General features: G+C 39.6%; 2 protein-coding genes across 2 annotated transcripts; both read right to left on the reverse strand.

Moving 5' to 3' along the window:
* Nucleotides 1–732: 732 nt before the first annotated feature.
* LOC134300018 (vomeronasal type-2 receptor 26-like) lies at nucleotides 733–6,008 on the reverse strand. The gene is made up of 2 exons (XM_062984599.1): nucleotides 2,694–6,008; nucleotides 733–1,664 (listed from the first exon to the last, which is right to left on the reverse strand). Exons 1-2 carry the CDS (start codon nucleotides 3,075–3,077, stop codon nucleotides 774–776), a joined length of 1,275 nt encoding a protein of 424 aa, XP_062840669.1. The 5' UTR covers nucleotides 3,078–6,008; the 3' UTR covers nucleotides 733–773.
* A 1,854-nt stretch (nucleotides 6,009–7,862) lies between these two features.
* LOC107983143 (vomeronasal type-2 receptor 26) lies at nucleotides 7,863–14,923 on the reverse strand. The gene is given in 6 exon segments (XM_016995377.2): nucleotides 7,863–8,535; nucleotides 8,538–9,287; nucleotides 9,375–9,501; nucleotides 11,396–12,244; nucleotides 13,492–13,783; nucleotides 14,417–14,923. Coding segments are annotated over 6 exon segments (2,286 nt in total). The 5' UTR covers nucleotides 14,635–14,923; the 3' UTR covers nucleotides 7,863–8,485.
* Nucleotides 14,924–17,685: the final 2,762 nt, after the last annotated feature.

A 17,685-nucleotide genomic window follows, 5' to 3' on the forward strand; every position in this document is an offset into this window, starting at 1 on the left:
GAGTTTTTGCCTTTGCTTTCCTCTGAGGATGGGAAAGTGTGACTTGCTCAAGATCACTAGTAAGTCTTCATGGTAGAACAGGGATTGAAATCTTGGTCTCCTGAGCCAGTGTCCAATACTCAAGCCACTACTCCATGCTCACTCTAGTGTGCCCAGCCATAAAAATGTATTTATCCTGTTTCCCCGAAAATAAGACATCCCCTGAAAATAAGACCTAGCAGAGGTTTTACTAAATTGCTAAATATAAGGCCTCTTCTGAAAGTAAGACCTAGGAAAAGTTTTGTTTGGAAACATGCCCGCTGAACAGAACACCAGAACATGCAGGATTGGTAAATGTACGTATCATAGATTGTTGTACATGGAAATAATGGTAGTAACAAGAAATTCTTGATAGGATTCACAGTTTGGCTGGTTACGCTGATTTGTGATGACAACTACTGTACAGTATATAATAAAAGTTCATTTTTTTGTTCAACAATAAATGTGAATTCTTCTTCATGGAAAAATAAGACATTCCCTGAAAATAAGATCCAGTGCATATTTGGGAGCAAAAATAAATATAAGACACTGTCTTATTTTCAGGGAAACACTGTAACTACCTTACTCCGTAGCATCTATTTGGCCACTGTGGAACTGGGATACTAAATCAGATAGTACATAAGGCCTTTATGACTTTTCTTATGACAAAAAGGAGTGAAAACTCTATATTTACATGTAAATGTTGTAGCAGAAAGCATTTATATGACTCTAATTGTACATACAGACGTAATGCATTATCCTGCATTCATACACTCAGGGCTTACCTCCCACAATTGTAAATCAAGAAGCACTCTTTTCCCTCCATCTGCCATTCCTCTGTGTTTCAGTTTGGATGAAAGCATGGCTTGCAATGCATGTGCCACGGCATAGACAGCATTGTAGACACTGTAGCTCTGGCCTGTCATGCTCATTTCAAAAACAGACCCAGAAAGGGTTTCCAGTCTCTCCTCCCCACTGCAGGTCTTACCATCTTCCTGATTTAATACAGTTTTAGGGAAAGAACATTCAAATGCCAGTTCCCAAAAGATCCTAATGAAGCCATCTCCTTTTTCAGAAACAGGATTTCTCGTCTGGATAAATTCCCGGAATCCTGACACCTCCTTTGAGGGAACTGCAAAAGATATTGCACCATGGAGGAAGTCTATGTTCCAAATTCTTTGAAAGGGAAGGGATGCAAATTCCATCTGGGCTGTCAAAATCCAAATTGTCCCATTTCTCAATCCTGAAATGCTGTAGAATTCTGAAAGCAAAGGAAATGCTCTTAAAAATACCATGATCTGATTTTGTCCATGTAAGAGGATAACATTAGCAGTGCTCTCCGTTATAATATTATATGTTTGAAACCACTCAGTTAGCATTTCATCAGCATTCGTGGAAAACTTTTCTTTGGGCAGTGCCTCTATGAAATCAAAACAGATACCTTCATGAGTAAACATGGGTACTATGCTCTGTATAAAACTCTCTCCGCTCTCATTACTTAGGTAAAATAGACCAATCCAGGTCCAGCTGAAATGTAAGAGCAACTGGAGAATGCCCATAGTTTGCTTGTCCTCATTTGGAAACATGTGTTGAAAAAAAGCCGCTTGCATGTTGTCGTTCAACACTGGAGAAGAACCATATATAAACTAGAGAAATAAAGAAACAAAGCAAATAAATATATTCCTAAAATACTTTTTGTGCCTATTTCATAGGTCCCAAACTGCAATTTTGACACTGTTGCCTCTGCCATAAACATTCTTGTATTCTATTCCATTTCATCAGTCCAGACTTCACAGAAACTTAGTTCTGGCTGAGCTAAACCAGTTAGTCTGAAAAATAATACTGGATTTCTTTATGTCTTTTTATATTAAACACATTTATACTCCCACCTCTTTGGGGAAAGATGTGAAATATTAGACATTTGTTTCTAAACATCTGATATTTATAATTCCCATTTGCATTGAGTATTAATATTAGTAATCTAAGTGAACACATATGGTATACCTAGTTTCTATGTATGTAATGCTTGCCATGTTTGAATTTATATCATGTCTAAAAACAGGAGACCGTCACAAAAATCATGCTTTCAGATTCACTGCTTGATCAGAAATATGTATATCCTCATGTATGAGTCTAGAAATTATAGTCCAAACATCAATTTTAAAAAAACAGAATCCTTGTTCAGAAGTACTATACTCATGTATACATTTAGAAATTTTAGTCAAAAAATCAAACTAAAACTTGGGTCAACTTGTCCATGAGTCAGCATAAATTCTACTTATACCTTAATTCTTATCAAAAACAGAATCATCCTATTTTCTGAGTAGATTGGAAAAGGCAAGAGCTTATTCCATTCTGGGAGAAACTAAAAGAAGCACCAATACCTTCTGCTCTTTCCATCATGGCACCAACTTATATCTATATTATTCTTTGTGTGTATCTGGTGCCATCCACCATCCACTAAGCTAGGATCACATGTTCATCTGGCTAAAATATAATGTTTCTTTTGGTTAATTCATGTTTTTGCTGTAAGCATTTTACATGGTTGCCTCTTGAGTTATTTCTGAAATGCGTGTTTCTAGATTGAACTGTACAGATTGATCTAAAGGGAAAATAAAATACGTAAAATATGATTAATTCGTTGGCTTCCTTTGTATTTCATGAGCATAACTTGCCTGTGGAATCTTGTAAATGGAAATAATTGTTGCCATAAACTGACAAATATGAGAGCTAGGTCCTGCAATGACAGATACTGCCTTGTCCTGGTAGTCACACTTGTAGTTAGGGATGAATCTACCATGTGTAGAGAGAAGCTCCATTGATGCAAGATAGGTCCAGCTTGCCATGAAATAGCTGTTGGAGACATAAATGCCCAGGCTGGTATTAGGTAAAATCCATGGATTTCCATTTATCTCATTGATAGCAAATGCCATGGCCAGGATATGCTGGTAGTTCTGGGTAAACATTCTGCAAGGAAAGTAGAAATAGAAACCCATGCCACAGTGCTTCCATTTCAGAATCTGAAACCTGATGCATTTATTTTTCTGTTTATATGTCATTCATTTGTTTAATTTTGATTGATACGTTCCCCCAATATAATCATTCCTAAATAAAAGTAATATAGAAAAAAATCAGCGTATCTTGTTAATAACATTGCACAAAATAGATTACATAACTCAGGGAAACATGAATTATCACTTGCAGTTTCTCCTGAACTTTACATATCACAGTAAACAGCATGTTATGAGCATGTTGCCTGGAAAATGCTTTGCTCTGTGTAAAACAACCATGTGTTAATTTTGCACAGAATATGGTCTTAGATGTGAATATGCTTTGAACAACTGCAGCAAGAAGAGTATTGCTCAAATTGGGTATTACATCTTCCAAGAAGAAAATGAATCAAGAATTCCATCTCTAGTCATAATAACGACAAGAAAAACTATTACAACAAAAATCTCTACTACAACTACAATTACTACTACTATATGTCCAAGAAGTGGCTGAGTCCTTTCCTGTCAGTCTTTCTCAGTCCCAACAACGTTGCAGCCCATCAACCTAGCATGCCTATCTATATTATTGTATCTATCTAGCCTGAAACATGATTTATATAAGAATATTAAATATTAACTCACACGATATCATCAACCAGTTCTTCAGAGGGATGTCTTTTGAATGTTATCAGGTCGGAGAACATGTAGAGCTGAGAAATAATCCCACCAACGAGGAGATCTCCAGAATGATAATACTTGTACTTAATGGGAAGTGGCCTACCAATGACACATTTAGCAACAGAAGTAAGGCTCACCGGTTTAGACAGTGCCACTAACACCAGGGCTATGAATGGTACCATCTTGTACTAAAATGCACTAGACATGAATGCACGCTTCCAACATGGCTTATAAAATGTTACAGGTAATGACATCCTGGCAAGTACGCTATGCATTCATGTACAGGATCCAACAAAGGGATGTCTGCTAATCTCTAACCCAGCTCTTAACAACATGGAGACTATTAATAGCATTCTTTGCCATTCTTTTGCCATGTTTGTTAGACTTCCTCAGGGATTTGAGAATGCGCAAAATCAATCGTGGTTATTTTGATAATTGCAGGGCAGGTAAAAATGGATTGTTATTAATTCTCCATGTTAATTCAAAAGAAAGCATATGGCATTGAATCCATATGAAGTAATACTTTGAATTGTCTCTCTAAAATAGCTGAGAATTATGTTTGTAATTGTTAATCTTTGTATCATTCATTTCCCTGGGATTCATTTGGGAGTTCTCTGGGCTCATCTTTTGAATTACAAGGAAAGAATTGCTAGTCCCAACAAGAGTAAGTAACACTGTTGTTTACTAAGGAAGTTCTTGTTGTTTCAGTTATTTCATTGTAGTTAGGACTGCTATTGACTTTATGCTGAAACAAATCTTTAGGATTATTCCAGACCAGGTGCCTTCAATACACTGACCTCAATCGAGACATGAGATACTTGAATCCAACTTTATTAACATTTTACAGGGAATATTTGCGTTATTAAAAACTGTTTAATTGTCAAATCATCCTTTCTACTTGCAAGTAAATACTTATATGTTCTTCTCAAGTAAAAAATAGAAAGTCAGAATGCCCAAAACATCTTATGGCCCACTGCATTTGCACAAAATTGAACATACAGTAATGGGCATTATGGGTCCTGTCTGACCATATTCTCAAGCTACACACAATCCATCACACAATGTGCTGATGGTTTTCAGCACATTGTACCCAGACCTAGAAGCAGCAGGAAGGGGAGATTATTTTCTGTTTCCCAACAATGTGTTAGTTTCAGTTCTTATCGTATTCTCTCATTCTTAAACGGGCAGATGTGTTTAAACCGCACGGTTACAACACTATTGTGGTTGGACCCGGGCGACCATCTGCATCTAGTCTAATCTGACCTGCAGCGATGAGTTCCGCAGATCAGGAAGAGTCACGCTGAGACCAATTTGACTGTGCAAACATGCCCAGCAACCGCTTAAAAACTGTATCTTTTGCTTCCTCTCTGTGCCTTTCTAAGCCCTGGGCTTTGTAACCATCTCAAATAAGAGCTATTTTGTATCCCCTATGGCATGAGAGCATGAATTCCCTCTCGCGGCTCAGCCCTCCTTCCCTTTCCTCCCTCGCTGGGCGAGTCACGGAACAACAGGCTACCCCCAGCTTCTATTTCTGGCCATATCTCCTTTGTTTTGAACCCTAGCATGTTCATCTTTCATATTCCTTTCTAAAAACGCCTCACTGTCAAAAGGAGAGCACCTGCTCGCAAATTGATAAGGTTTTCGGACGCGGATCAGCTGATTGTCATCTGTCAAAAAACTGTCAAAACAGAGTTCCCTTGCATTGCGGCACAGTTTTCTCTGCAAGCGCAGGCATGCCAAAGTTCGGACTGCATGCGGGGGCCACCCAGAGCCCCTGCCCCCATCCATGAACTGCCCCCATCCCTGGAGTGCCCCCTCCCGCTGACCTTTTGACCCGAAGGGGTTGCTTCACCCAGAGAGCCACAGATTCGACTCCTGTGGACTTTTATAATATTTTATGAATTCCACACCATAAAAGGCTTGGGAAACGAAGGCAAAATATTGTTCTTATATATGAATTATGTATCCTACCTGTTCCTTTTCTTTATCCTTGTGAAAAATGTCTTATATTAAAGAATGACCGAAACCTGACCTAGGAATTAAATGGACAAGTTGCAACACACCCCAGAGGGAGATAATTCCTCACACCAGGAAACTGTCAGATTCCCCTTGCATGGACAATAGATTAGGTTTTTTTCCCATTAAGACATCGGAGCAGGGCCATCTTTTGGGAAATCAGCCGTCCGGCTTCCAGGACCACTTAACAACAGGGACAATCCACAATCACCTCGGCTGTCAAAAACAAATGCAGCCCATCTGACTCACCACCGTCTGGCAGAGCCTGCCAGACAAAAATGTATATTTACACCCCAAGAAGCAGTCTAGAAACCCCTTCTGGACATTTACTCAATGACTCAATCATAATCCCTTGTTAATCCCCGGCAAGTCCATTGTTCCTATATAAGCCCGTCTCCTCATCCCTGATTGATGGGGGACCCCGAGGCGTAGGGAGTCCTCTGATTGGCCGAGGGTTCCCACCACCATCTTAAGGACCAATCAGCGCATAGGAGGGCGGGGAAAGGGGTAGCGCGAAATTCAACCCGTGCCTCCCATATTTTTTGTTATAAAAGTTGTTGATCTGTAAATGTATGTTATGAGTTCTTGACGAGCGATTGCAGATGTTATCCTTTTCAGCTGAAACTGAATAAAACAACTCTGTATTCTTTCTTCAACATCCTGAGGGTGAGAAATTCTTTGGCTAAACCTTGATTGATCTATAGCGGCTCCCCCTCTTGCCAGGATCCTCAGACTCACACCCGAGAGAGGAGCAGGGGATTCCCTTCAAGAAGGAAATCCCTAACTAAAAGAGCTCGTTATCACTATGATTCCATCTTGCAGCAAAAACAATCTGTTCCCCTACCACATCATTAATTCCATGCAAGCGTGGAGTCATGTCAGCATAGCTTCGCATTTTGATTAATCCCGCCCAGAGGAGAGCTTTGGTGACTGCAAGGTTACCAAATACCAATGCATAAATAGGGGTATAGCATCTAGATCCAGGGAAGTCATGCTACCCCTCTATTCCGCTTTGGTCAGACCACACCTGGAATACTGTGTCCAATTCTGGGCACCGCAATTGAAGGGAGATGTTGACAAGCTGGAAAGCATCCAGAGGAGGGCAACTAAAATGATCAAGGGTCTGGAGAACAAGCACTATGAGGAGCGGCTTAAAGAACTAGGCATGTTTAGCCCGCAGAAGAGAAGGCTGAGACATGATAGCCATGTAGAAATACGTGAAGGGAAGTCATAGGGAAGAGGGAGCAAGCTTGTTTTCTGCTGCCCTGGAGACTAGGACGCAGAATAATGGCTTCAAACCACAGGAAAGGAGATTCCACCTGAACATCAAGAAGAACTTCCTTACTGTGAGGGCTGTTCAGCAGTGGAACTCTCTGCCCTGGAGTGTGGTGGAGGCTCCTCCTTTGGAGGCTTTTAAGCAGAGGCTGGATGGCCATTTGTCGGGGGTGCTTTGAATGCGAATTCCTGCTTCTTTGCAGGGGGTTGGACTGGATGGCCCATGAGGTCTCTTCCAACTCTATTATTCTATGATTCTATGATTCTATGAATGTTTTGTCATCAGCTCTTTTGGATGGGAGATATAAAAAACTGGAAATTTCCAATAGGGTTTGTTCTTGTGCCTTGGTTTCTGTTGAAAAACTTCATCATTCTCTGTTTGTTTGCCCCAAATATGATAATATACAGATGAAATATAGGAATTAAATATACAAGGATCCAATATCTCTTCAACCCTGATAAGTCATTCATTGTAGACATGACTGATTTAGATCAGTGTTTCTCAGACTCTGCTTCTCCAGGTGTTTTGGATTTCAGTTCCCAGAAATCCCAGCCAGCTTACCAGCTGTTAAGAATTGTGGGAGTTGAAGTCTAAAACATCTGGAGGAGCACAGTTTGAGAAACACTAATCTAGATGTACCTGTTAGAATTGATCATTTCTTAAGCAACAAGTAGTGCAGGGATCAGGGCAGCAAGCAGTAGGAGCCAGGCCACCTGACAAGCATTAAGCAGTTGCAGCCAGGATGGGGTAACTGCTGGGACAATAAAGGAGTAAAAAAGCGTTACTTCTTGTTCGTGTTTGGAGGAGTTGGTGATATTGGGAGGAATTGGAGATGTGGAAGATTTTCTGAAGGTGTTGCAAGACACGAGTTCTGAGACGCTCTGTTTAGATCTACTTTTTTTTATATAAAACTCTACTACATGCTACTTGGTCAAAGGGAAAAAGTTCTGCATCTGTGTGTGTCTACACATTAATCTTCATTGCAACACTACCAATATTCTGATGTTAACTATTTATGCTATTCTAGGCTGTATTTTGGGATAAGGCATTTACATGACAGTTGAACATGTTAAATTTTAAAATGATAAAACATAGTAAAATTAATGACAACAGCATATAACATTGAAAGCAACAGCAGTAAAACTCCGCTGAACAATCCAATCTTGAATGCATTTGATACAATAAGAATCTCCAGTTAAAACACCAACAAGAGCTGAGTCTATTTAGCCTTTGAGATCAGGAATGGATAGTGCCTTTAGGGTATTTCAGCTACCCAAACGTGTCTGTATATCTGAAATTTCTGATGACTTCAATACATGTATGTATATCAAAATAGCAGCAAGGCAGTCAGTCACAACTGACTAAACCCCACTCTTTAGAATGGGACATGGCTTGAATTGAACCTCACTTTCTTTTCTGTATTACTAGCTGTCCTTGCTTGTTTAATGTGGGGTGCACCAATATAATGAAACATTTTGGAGAAAAAATGCAACCCAGTAAACCAACACTAGAGGCTAAGATGGAGAAGATCTCCACAGCCACTGTGTATTTTCCCTTGGTGCTCAAATAGGCTGGAACAAAGCATAACCAAACACTACAGAAGAGCAGCATGCTAAAGGTGATACATTTAGCTTCATTAAAACTGTCTGGCAATTTTCTGGCTAAGAAGGCCACGGTGAAGCTGATGAAGGCTAGCATCCCCATGAAGCCCAGGACACAGGAGAACAGAACGGTGGACCCTTCGTTACATTCCAGCACAATTTCTGTAGCCATGGAGCGTGTGTCCAAATCTGGGAATGGGGGAGAGATTGCCAGCCACACCAGGCAAATAATGGTTTGAATAAAGGAAGAGGAAATGACAATGGAGCTGGCCAGTCTTCTCCCTATCCATTTCCTCATCCTAGACCCTGGTTTGGTGGCCAGGAAAGCTAGAACCACAATGGTGGTTTTGGCCAAAATGCAAGAAACGGCCACCGAGAAGATGACCCCAAAAACAGTCTGTCGAAGGAGACAGGTCACCTTCTGAGGTTCACCAATGAAAAGGAAAGTGGAAAGGAAGGAGAGCAGGAGGGCAAGGAGGAGAGTGTAGCTGAGACTGCGATTGTTGGCTTTGACGATGGGGGTATCTGAGTATTTAAGGAAGACCGCAAGCACCAAGATGGTAATGAAAGAAAAGGAGACTGCAAGAGTGGTCAAAGCAATTCCCAAAGGCTCTTCATAACTCAAGAAGCTTCTGCTTTTCTGAATGCAAAAGTCCTTGGCATTGTTTGAATATTGATCTTCCTGGCATTCAATACAGTCATCCATATCTGGAAAAGAAACCAAAGTGTATTTACAAGAGGAAAACCTAGCCATGACAGAAAACATTAAACATGTTTTTATATTATACAGCTCACCTTGCTGATTTGAAATCTTTCCTTCTGGACATGGAAGGCAACTATAGCAACAAAATGGCATCCCTTCCATCTTAATCTTACTATAGCCTTCTTGACACTTTTCATTACATATGGAAATGGGCTGCACCTATGAATAAATGGAAATAAAATGTTTTTATTTTAAAAATTATTTCTATTAGTTGCTCTAGTCTAGAGTTACACAATGGTTATATGCTGGTATTGCATGGAGAGTATTTAGAATACAGACCACAGCCTGGACATATTACTGTACTAGAATCTTTGGCCTATGCATAATATCAAATGTTAAGGAATTGTTGGGAGGGGGGCTCAAATCATGTAGAAGCTTAAACATGTAAACTTCTTCCATTCACTCATCTCTATGATCAACAACTTAATGTGAAAGATAGGGCCAGTGAAACATGTGACATTGCTTTAAGTTCCCTTGACTGTGTAGAGTGCTCATCATGTATAGGACATTTCAAGAGAGCTAGTGATAACATGGGCCTGCAAAACCTAGGGTCATAAAAATATTTTTAATGTATATTGATTTTATAGGAATTTTGGATTCATGCTCCAAAAATGACCTCAGATTTGGTGCATCATGGACATTTTTTCACAACTTGATTTGACATTTTGTTTCAGTGATAAGTCATTGACCAAAGAGTAAATAGTAAGAAAGTGGTTAAACTATTAAAGACTTCTAACAGATGTTCAAAACATGTTGATTTGCTGTTATAAAACACAAAAATCTGTTCGAAAGCTCTGTAACATCAGCATCAAAATGGAGTAACAACTGAATTGACAAAATATTGAATTTGTGAAAGAACTTTATGAGATATAACATTCTTTGTGTATTTTTTAAATTCAGCACCCCAAATCCATCAAAACCTGTTAAATTTTTGAAAAATGTCTTTTTTTATCATTGGAGGCCTGTGTATTAAGAATTTCATGAGCGTAAGAAGTAAGATATGGTTTGAAAAGACCTACCATGCTGGGCCAGGTGATACCACTTGAAGAAATACTTAACCTTTGCTCAAATGGAACATGCGGATCAATCGTTCCAATTTTTACTTTGAGAATGGAAAGGTTTGAAAATGTGACCCAGTTGATAATGTCAAAACCAGCTTCTATTTCTCCATTTTTGTTAAAGGAAACTTTTCTCCCAGCACTATTGTTAAATGAAACACTTCTCAAATAGTGGTGGAGCTATGCAGAATGACAAGAAGGTAGATGATAAAGGCAACAAGAGCATGCAAAGATCCAAAATAGAGAAGATCTATTGGATGAGCTGGGGAGATTCTTCACTGGCCACAAAATCTAGGTCCAGTTCAGAACATAAATGCTTCAGTTGGGTCTCAGAGGCCTGCTGGCAAAACCTGCTGTTGTACTGTCTACACAATCCTGCTGGCCTAAGACCATATTGATCACATTGGATCTTTACTTCAAACTTTGTGGTGTTGCCACCACACCTAGAGAACTACTGAGCTCTCAGATCCAAGTCATTGTGGGCACCCTGTTCCACATCAACTGATCTGAATGACTAGCAAAAAGGATAGCAATGTCCACTCTTTCTTGCAGGCTGTCACCCTGTCAGAACCCTTTAAAGACTATGGTTAGGCTATGGGTAGGTGCTCAGATGGAGCTTTGTAACCATCTAACAGCAATGACATTGCCAGCATAGGCACAAGTTCTTGTCCATTTTGCTGCATTGTCCAGGGGGTGGCAGCAGGGGAATTGGGACTTAATGGGAGGTCATCCACCTGTCTAGACTGTCCCCAAGATCCATGATACCCCAGAATATCCCTCATATGTGCAACACTCAGTGATGACACAGTGGAGATGACAGTCCAATAGAATGAATGTGGTCTTGGGCCATCTGCACAATGGCCCCGAATCTGGCATGTAAATCTCCTGGTGTATATGAGTCCCTAGTTGAACATCCAGATAACTCATCAGACCCTTTGAACAAAGTACAAGATGGGGGAAACCTAAACACCACACACAAATGCACAGGACCCTACCTGCCACAGCTGTTGCTGCATCTGTCTCTTCCCATCTTGAATTCCACTGTGTTTAACATTGTATGAGTGCATAGCTTGCAAAGCATGGGCCACCGCATAGACAGCATTGTAGACACTGTAGCTATGAGCAGTCATGGTCATTTCGAACAAAGACCCAGGAAGGGTTTCTAATTTCTCCTCTCCAGTGCAGATGTTTCCTATGTCCTCATTTGAGGCAGTGCTTGGGAAAGAACACTGAAACGTCAGTTCCCAAAAGACCCTCATCAAGCTCTCCTGATTCTCCAAAGCAGGGTTCATGGTCTGAAGGAATTCCTGGAATCCTGAGACCTCATTTGAGGAAACTGCAAGAGACATTGCACCATGGAAGAAGTGTAGGCTAAAATATCTTTGAAAAGGAATGGATGTAAATTCAATCTGGGCTGTCATGATCCAGACTTTGTTCTTGGATGGTCCCTCATCAAATTCTGCACTATGGAAGACCATTCTCAAAACCACTATGCATTGATTTTCACAATATAAGATGACAACATTGGCAGTGCTTCTTGCAATAATCCCATGTATTTCATAATACCTCAATACGAGATTCTCAATGTTAGTGGAAAAAGACTCTCGAGGTAATTCTTTTATAAAATCAAAGCAGATACCTTTCTGATGGAACATGGGAAGTATGTCATGTACAAATTTTTCACCACTGTCATTACCTATATAAACCACTCCAACCCAAGTCCACTTAAAATTCAAGAGTAAATGGAGAATGCCTTCATTCTGATGGTACTCATTGGGGAACATCTGGTGGAGTGAAGCAGCTTGGGCATTATTATTCATCACAGGAGCAGATCCATATATGATCTTAAGAAAGAAAAGCAAAAACAGAAATGAAGTAATGGATTTCGAATATAAAAGGCTCATATCTTTATTTCACAGTGTACATGTGTTATTACCATAGACAAACAGTGCCATTTCCACCCAGATATCAATAAACGTTGCATGGTCAGCCAAAGCAATATCCCTGGCCAAATATTGCACTTTCCCCCATTATTATACAATATGATTTTCAATCAAATATTTTATTTTCCATTACTGGCTAGGGGACAAGATCTTTCCTTCCATATATACAAATCCTTCAAGAACCCTTTCCAAAAGCCTTACAAACAAAATACAGTTTGAACATTCCTTATTCAGAATTCTAAACTCGGATGTACCACAAAATCTGAAATTGTCCCCATGAGTGGCTGAGATAGGGCCATCTTTGCTTCCTGGTGGTTCAGTGTACACAAACTTTCTTTCATGCACAAAAGTATTTGAAGAATTTCTTACCATTATCTTCAGATAATATAAGGTGTATCTGAAACATAACTTAATGCCATGTTTAGATTTGTGTCCCATCTACAAGATATCTCATTATACATTTATATGCAAAAATACATATTCAAAATCCAAAATTCAAAACTCTTCTGGTTTCAAACATTACAAATAAGGGATGCTTAAAACTGAAGAGTACACAATTTTCTTCACAAGAAACATGTTGCTGCCTCCCAACATACTCAAACATAAACATAACAATGCTGCATGAATTCCGCCAACCCATTCAAACTAGAATTGTTTCACTTTTAGCTTTATATTTATATTGATTTATGCATAAATATAGATATCATCTTTATGTATTATATTCTAACTGAGCAGGAAGGCATTATTGGTTTTCTGAGTCAGATATATTATTTTATTTTTTTATTTTTTTTACCTTTCACCATACACGACCGGAGGCAACTCCACATTCTGCTTAATGATAGGAAAGAGACTGGAAGACTCAATCAGAGGTCAATTTGGGTCTGAAGTTGATCTTGAAAAAGTGAACAACTGAGACATAATTTCCCATTTTAAAAATCCAGAGGGTTTTCTTTTAGAGGAATAGAGGAACATCTCATGCATTGATTATTGAAACCCCAAACAAAGACCACTGCTTTATTGATATGCAGAATAACAGGTTGCCTGATTATTTCAACTGGTTTCTATCTTGAAACCATACAAAAGTGATCTAAACAAGAAAGACGGAGTAAAGGGTTCTTGGAGTCCAAAGTTTCATGAGTGTGTCTTACCTGTGGGACCTTGTAAAGGTTCAAAATGCTTGCCACGTACTGACAGAACTGGGGGTTAGGACCCACGATAACAGAAACGGTGTTGTCCTTGTCATCACACTTGTAATTTGGGATGAATCTGCCATGGGTGGAAAGAAGTTCCATCGAAGCTAGATAAGTCCACCTTGCCATGAAATAGTTGTTGAAGACATGGATGCCCAGGGTGATATTAGGTAAGATGTGGGAATTTGCATTGATCTCCTGCACAGCAAACGTCAAAGCCAGGATGTGCTGATAATTTTGACTAAAGAACCTATAAAGAGAATTAAATCATTAGTCACAAAGCATCTCTTTCAGAATATGAAATCTGCAACTGATTTAATATAGCCTGTGATTGATATTGTAGAAAAATACTGAAGATGGTAAAGACAATCAAGAAATGCATGTTGGGACCAAGACTTCTGTGAATAACAGCTGACTGGCAAGATGGATCTGAGAGCCACAAAACACAGAAACAGAACCTTATTCAAACACAGTTTCAAGCACATATTGCTTTATTTGTATTGAAATTTAAATGACTATGCAACCTTTCTTTGTTTTGTTGCATTTAGGTACTAGACAAATGATTAACTAATCATTAAATGTAAGTTAAAATGAACAAGGGTAAAGCCGAAGATAGCATGACTGAGAGCAAAAAAATGGAAATGTAACATCAATGAATGATAGTAGGAAAAAAGAGGAAATAATCAGGAATAGAGGGGGACACAGTATCCTTTCTATAAAATTATATGGTAACAATAGTAAGAGCAGCATAAGCAACAATGGAAACAACAGCCTTCATGATTCTCATCATTGAGACAGGTAAAGTAACAGTATATATATCAAACTAGTCTTCTTGAAACCAGTCTATGATCTTAAGGAATGGTTACAAATAACTACCCCATACATGAGCTCATCAGAGTGTTCTGCAGAAGGATGTCTTCTAAATGTCATCAGCTCAGAGAATCTGTAGATCTGAGAAATAACGCCAGCAATGAGCAGATCTCCTGAATAATATTGCCTGTGCCTAATAGAGAGAGGATTGCCAGCACCACATTTAGCCACAGGCTTATTGCACAAGACATGCAGCAGGACTATGAATACAGATGATGTGAAGAGGAACATCTTTTATGCAAATCCACCGCCAAGTCATGGGTTCATCCTTCCAACATTGTCAATGTGTTCTATTTGCCTGAATATGTCCGCCATGGGCTTACTGATCTCAAGTACTACAAGGAATCAGGCAAATAAAACTGTGTCTGTCTCCACTCTGAATATTAATACTAGGAGTATTAATACAAACTCTCCGCCTGAACACAGTGTTTTCCTTTGTTCTCTGATCTTTCTAGAGCCCTGAGAGGTAGTTATTTTCAAAATTATAGGGTAGTAGTAACCAATTATATTCTTTTTTCCTTCGTGTGCAACAGTGAAGGAGAAACCATGTTGATCCCCATCTCAGAAGAAGTCAGCAGGGATTACCAAAGGAAAACAAGGGTTTCCAATGAAAAATGAGAAAGGGTCAAGCATTGGAATGACCAATCCAGAAAAAGTGGGAAAAGTTGCCTATGTTTGTAAACACATTTTGTTCAAGTTGTGAACTAGGCCAGATTTGCAAGATGAGAAAGCTTAAAAATCCAAATGAAAACTTCCATTAAGTTGGGATAATTAAACCTGTGGTTGGTTTCATAGAATTTTTAACTACTTCATAATGAAACTGCCTCTCTTTCTTCCTCCTCCTCTTCCGCCATTACTATTAACAGCATTAGTGTCAGTTATAGACAGGCCTGTCTGGCATGATAGAAAGAAGGGTTTACTTTATTTGTGCATTTGTTTATTTGTTTAGTATGCCACCAATTGTGAAACTTCGGAGATTCGAGTTAAGAATTGGAACGGGGCCCCTCTGAATCTTTACAAATCAGAGCTGGGGCCATCCAAATCTCTAAACCAGTGTTTTCAACCTGTGGGTCCCCGGATGTTTTTGCCTTCAACTCTCAGAAATCCCAACAGTTGGTAAACTGGCTGAGATTTCTGGGAGTTGTAGGCCAAAACACCTGGGGACCCACAGGTTGAGAACCACTGCTAAACCATACTACAGGTGGACAAATGTCAACATTTCTGGAAGAAGCAAAGACCACTAGCATTGAAACTGTGATCCTCTACCATCAACTTCACTGTCCAAATACCTGATCACCATCTCTCAAAACAGTTGCTCTGCTCTCAACTCAAGAATGGAAAATGAAATTTTGGTGGACAGCAAATAGATTTAGGCTTAAAGCCAGCCTTTAAAACTGTGGCATAGACACCAAGAACTGAGAAGCCCTGGCCCTCAAGTGTTCTAACTGGAGGTCAGTTGTTACCAACAGTGCTGCAGAATTCGAAGAGACACAAATGAAGGGCAAAAAGAGAAAACGTGTCAAGGGGAAGGCACATCAAGCCAACTCTCATCAAGACTGCCTTCCATCTGGGAACCAATGTTCCCACTGCAAAAGAACATGCAGATCCAGAATAGATCTCTACTGTCACCTACACACCCACTGCATAGACTCTACACTTGGAAGGCAAACATATTTGGCCGTGGGTGATAGCTTATGATGATGGTAATGACTGGGATTATATATAACTATTTGCCTTCCATGTACTTCTATATTTATTGTGATTGCAGGAACAGACACTGGGGCCCCTTCCACGCAGCTGAATAAAATCCCACATTTTCTGCTTTGAACTGGAAAATATGGCAGTGTGGACTCAGATAACCCAGTTCAAAGCAGATATTGTGGGATTTCCTGCCTTGATATTCTAGATTATATGGCTGTATGGAAGGGCCCTGGGTCTTTCAATAGAAAACTGAGCAGATATATTGACAGCTGGATAATTGATTATACAATATTAATATTCATCAGAAGAGTGATATAGCATATTTGCTATATAACTGAAAAAGTGTAACTGTAGTATGATCGTCTGTTATTTTTAAACAAAGAAAGTGTGAGTTCAAGAGGAATAAAATAGTAGGCAATGGCTCTGGGTGACCCCTTTAACAATGAGTGAAACTTTTGTTTACCCATCTAGACAACGATGCTTTAAATTCATTTATCTCCCTCTCACGCAAATCCCATCTCAATGTTACCCATAATTTATCAACATTAAGGGATCCTCTCTCCCCCTGGCACAATAGCTGAATGGAACTAAGCACTGTCTATATCTGAACATTTTATATATGACTTGTTATTTATAAAGTACATTTTCTTATTTAAAGACACATAAGAAAACATTGGGGTCATTTTTGGGGGGCTAGATTAGGAGCCTCCAGTGGCTCAGTGTGTTAAAGCGCTGAGCTGCTGAACTTGCAGACCGAAAGGTCCCAGGTTCAAACCCGGGGAGCGGAGTGAGCGCCCGCTGTTAGCTCCAGCTTCTGCCAACTTAGCAGTTCGAAAACATGCCAATGTGAATAGATCAATAGGTACCGCTCCAGTGGGAAGGTAACGGCGTTCCATGCAGTCATGCCGGCCACATGTCCTTGGAGATATCTACGGACAACGCCGGCTCTTCGGCTTAGAAATTGAGATGAGCACCAACCCCCAGAGTCGGACACGACTGGACTTAACGTCAGGGGAAAGCTTTACCTTTACCTTGTCTACACTGGATTAATAGAGTTTCAATGCATTTCCATGGGGAAATTGTAGAATTTGCAGAAAATTCATAGAATGAATTAAATTATTAAGTCAAACTATCACTGTACTTAATAGACTAATCTATCCTTCTTTGAAACTATATGTCTACTAGCGGTGCCTGGCCACGCGTTGCTGTGGCGTTGTCTGGTGGTGTTGGTGAGAAATTTGAGTTAGTGGTGGTATTGAATGTCTGTTGTATGGTTGTCTTTATGTTTAGTATGTATTTGGTTGTTTGTGTAATGTGAAAGTGGTGAGAGTAGAGGGGGTCTTTGTCGCTGTGTAGTATTGTATAGTATGCATACGTTGTCCAAGTGTTGTGAATGGTTAGATTGTGTCTTGGTGCATAGTAGAAAGGGTTGGGGTGGATGGCCGTTAGGGGTGTCTCCAAATTATTGGATTGTATAGTTCTATGATTATTATTATTATTATTGTTGCTGTTATCATCATGATTATTATATAGTGGGTGGATGGCCATCTGTCAGGAGTGTTTGGATTGTGTGGTCTTGCA

Source organism: Anolis carolinensis, chromosome 6 (genome assembly GCF_035594765.1).
Source record: "Anolis carolinensis isolate JA03-04 chromosome 6, rAnoCar3.1.pri, whole genome shotgun sequence".
Classification (NCBI taxonomy): domain Eukaryota; kingdom Metazoa; phylum Chordata; class Lepidosauria; order Squamata; family Dactyloidae; genus Anolis; species Anolis carolinensis.

What these genes read in the sequence shown, in the direction of transcription:
- LOC134300018 (XM_062984599.1), bottom strand. Translation starts at nt 3,077, where the DNA reads ATGACATATAAACAGAAAAATAAATGCATCAGGTTTCAGATTCTGAAA. An exon ending in CCATTTACAAGATTCCACAG is followed by an intron (nt 1,665 to 2,693) that starts GCAAGTTATGCT and finishes TTATTTCTCTAG; the next exon opens with TTTATATATGGTTCTTCTCC.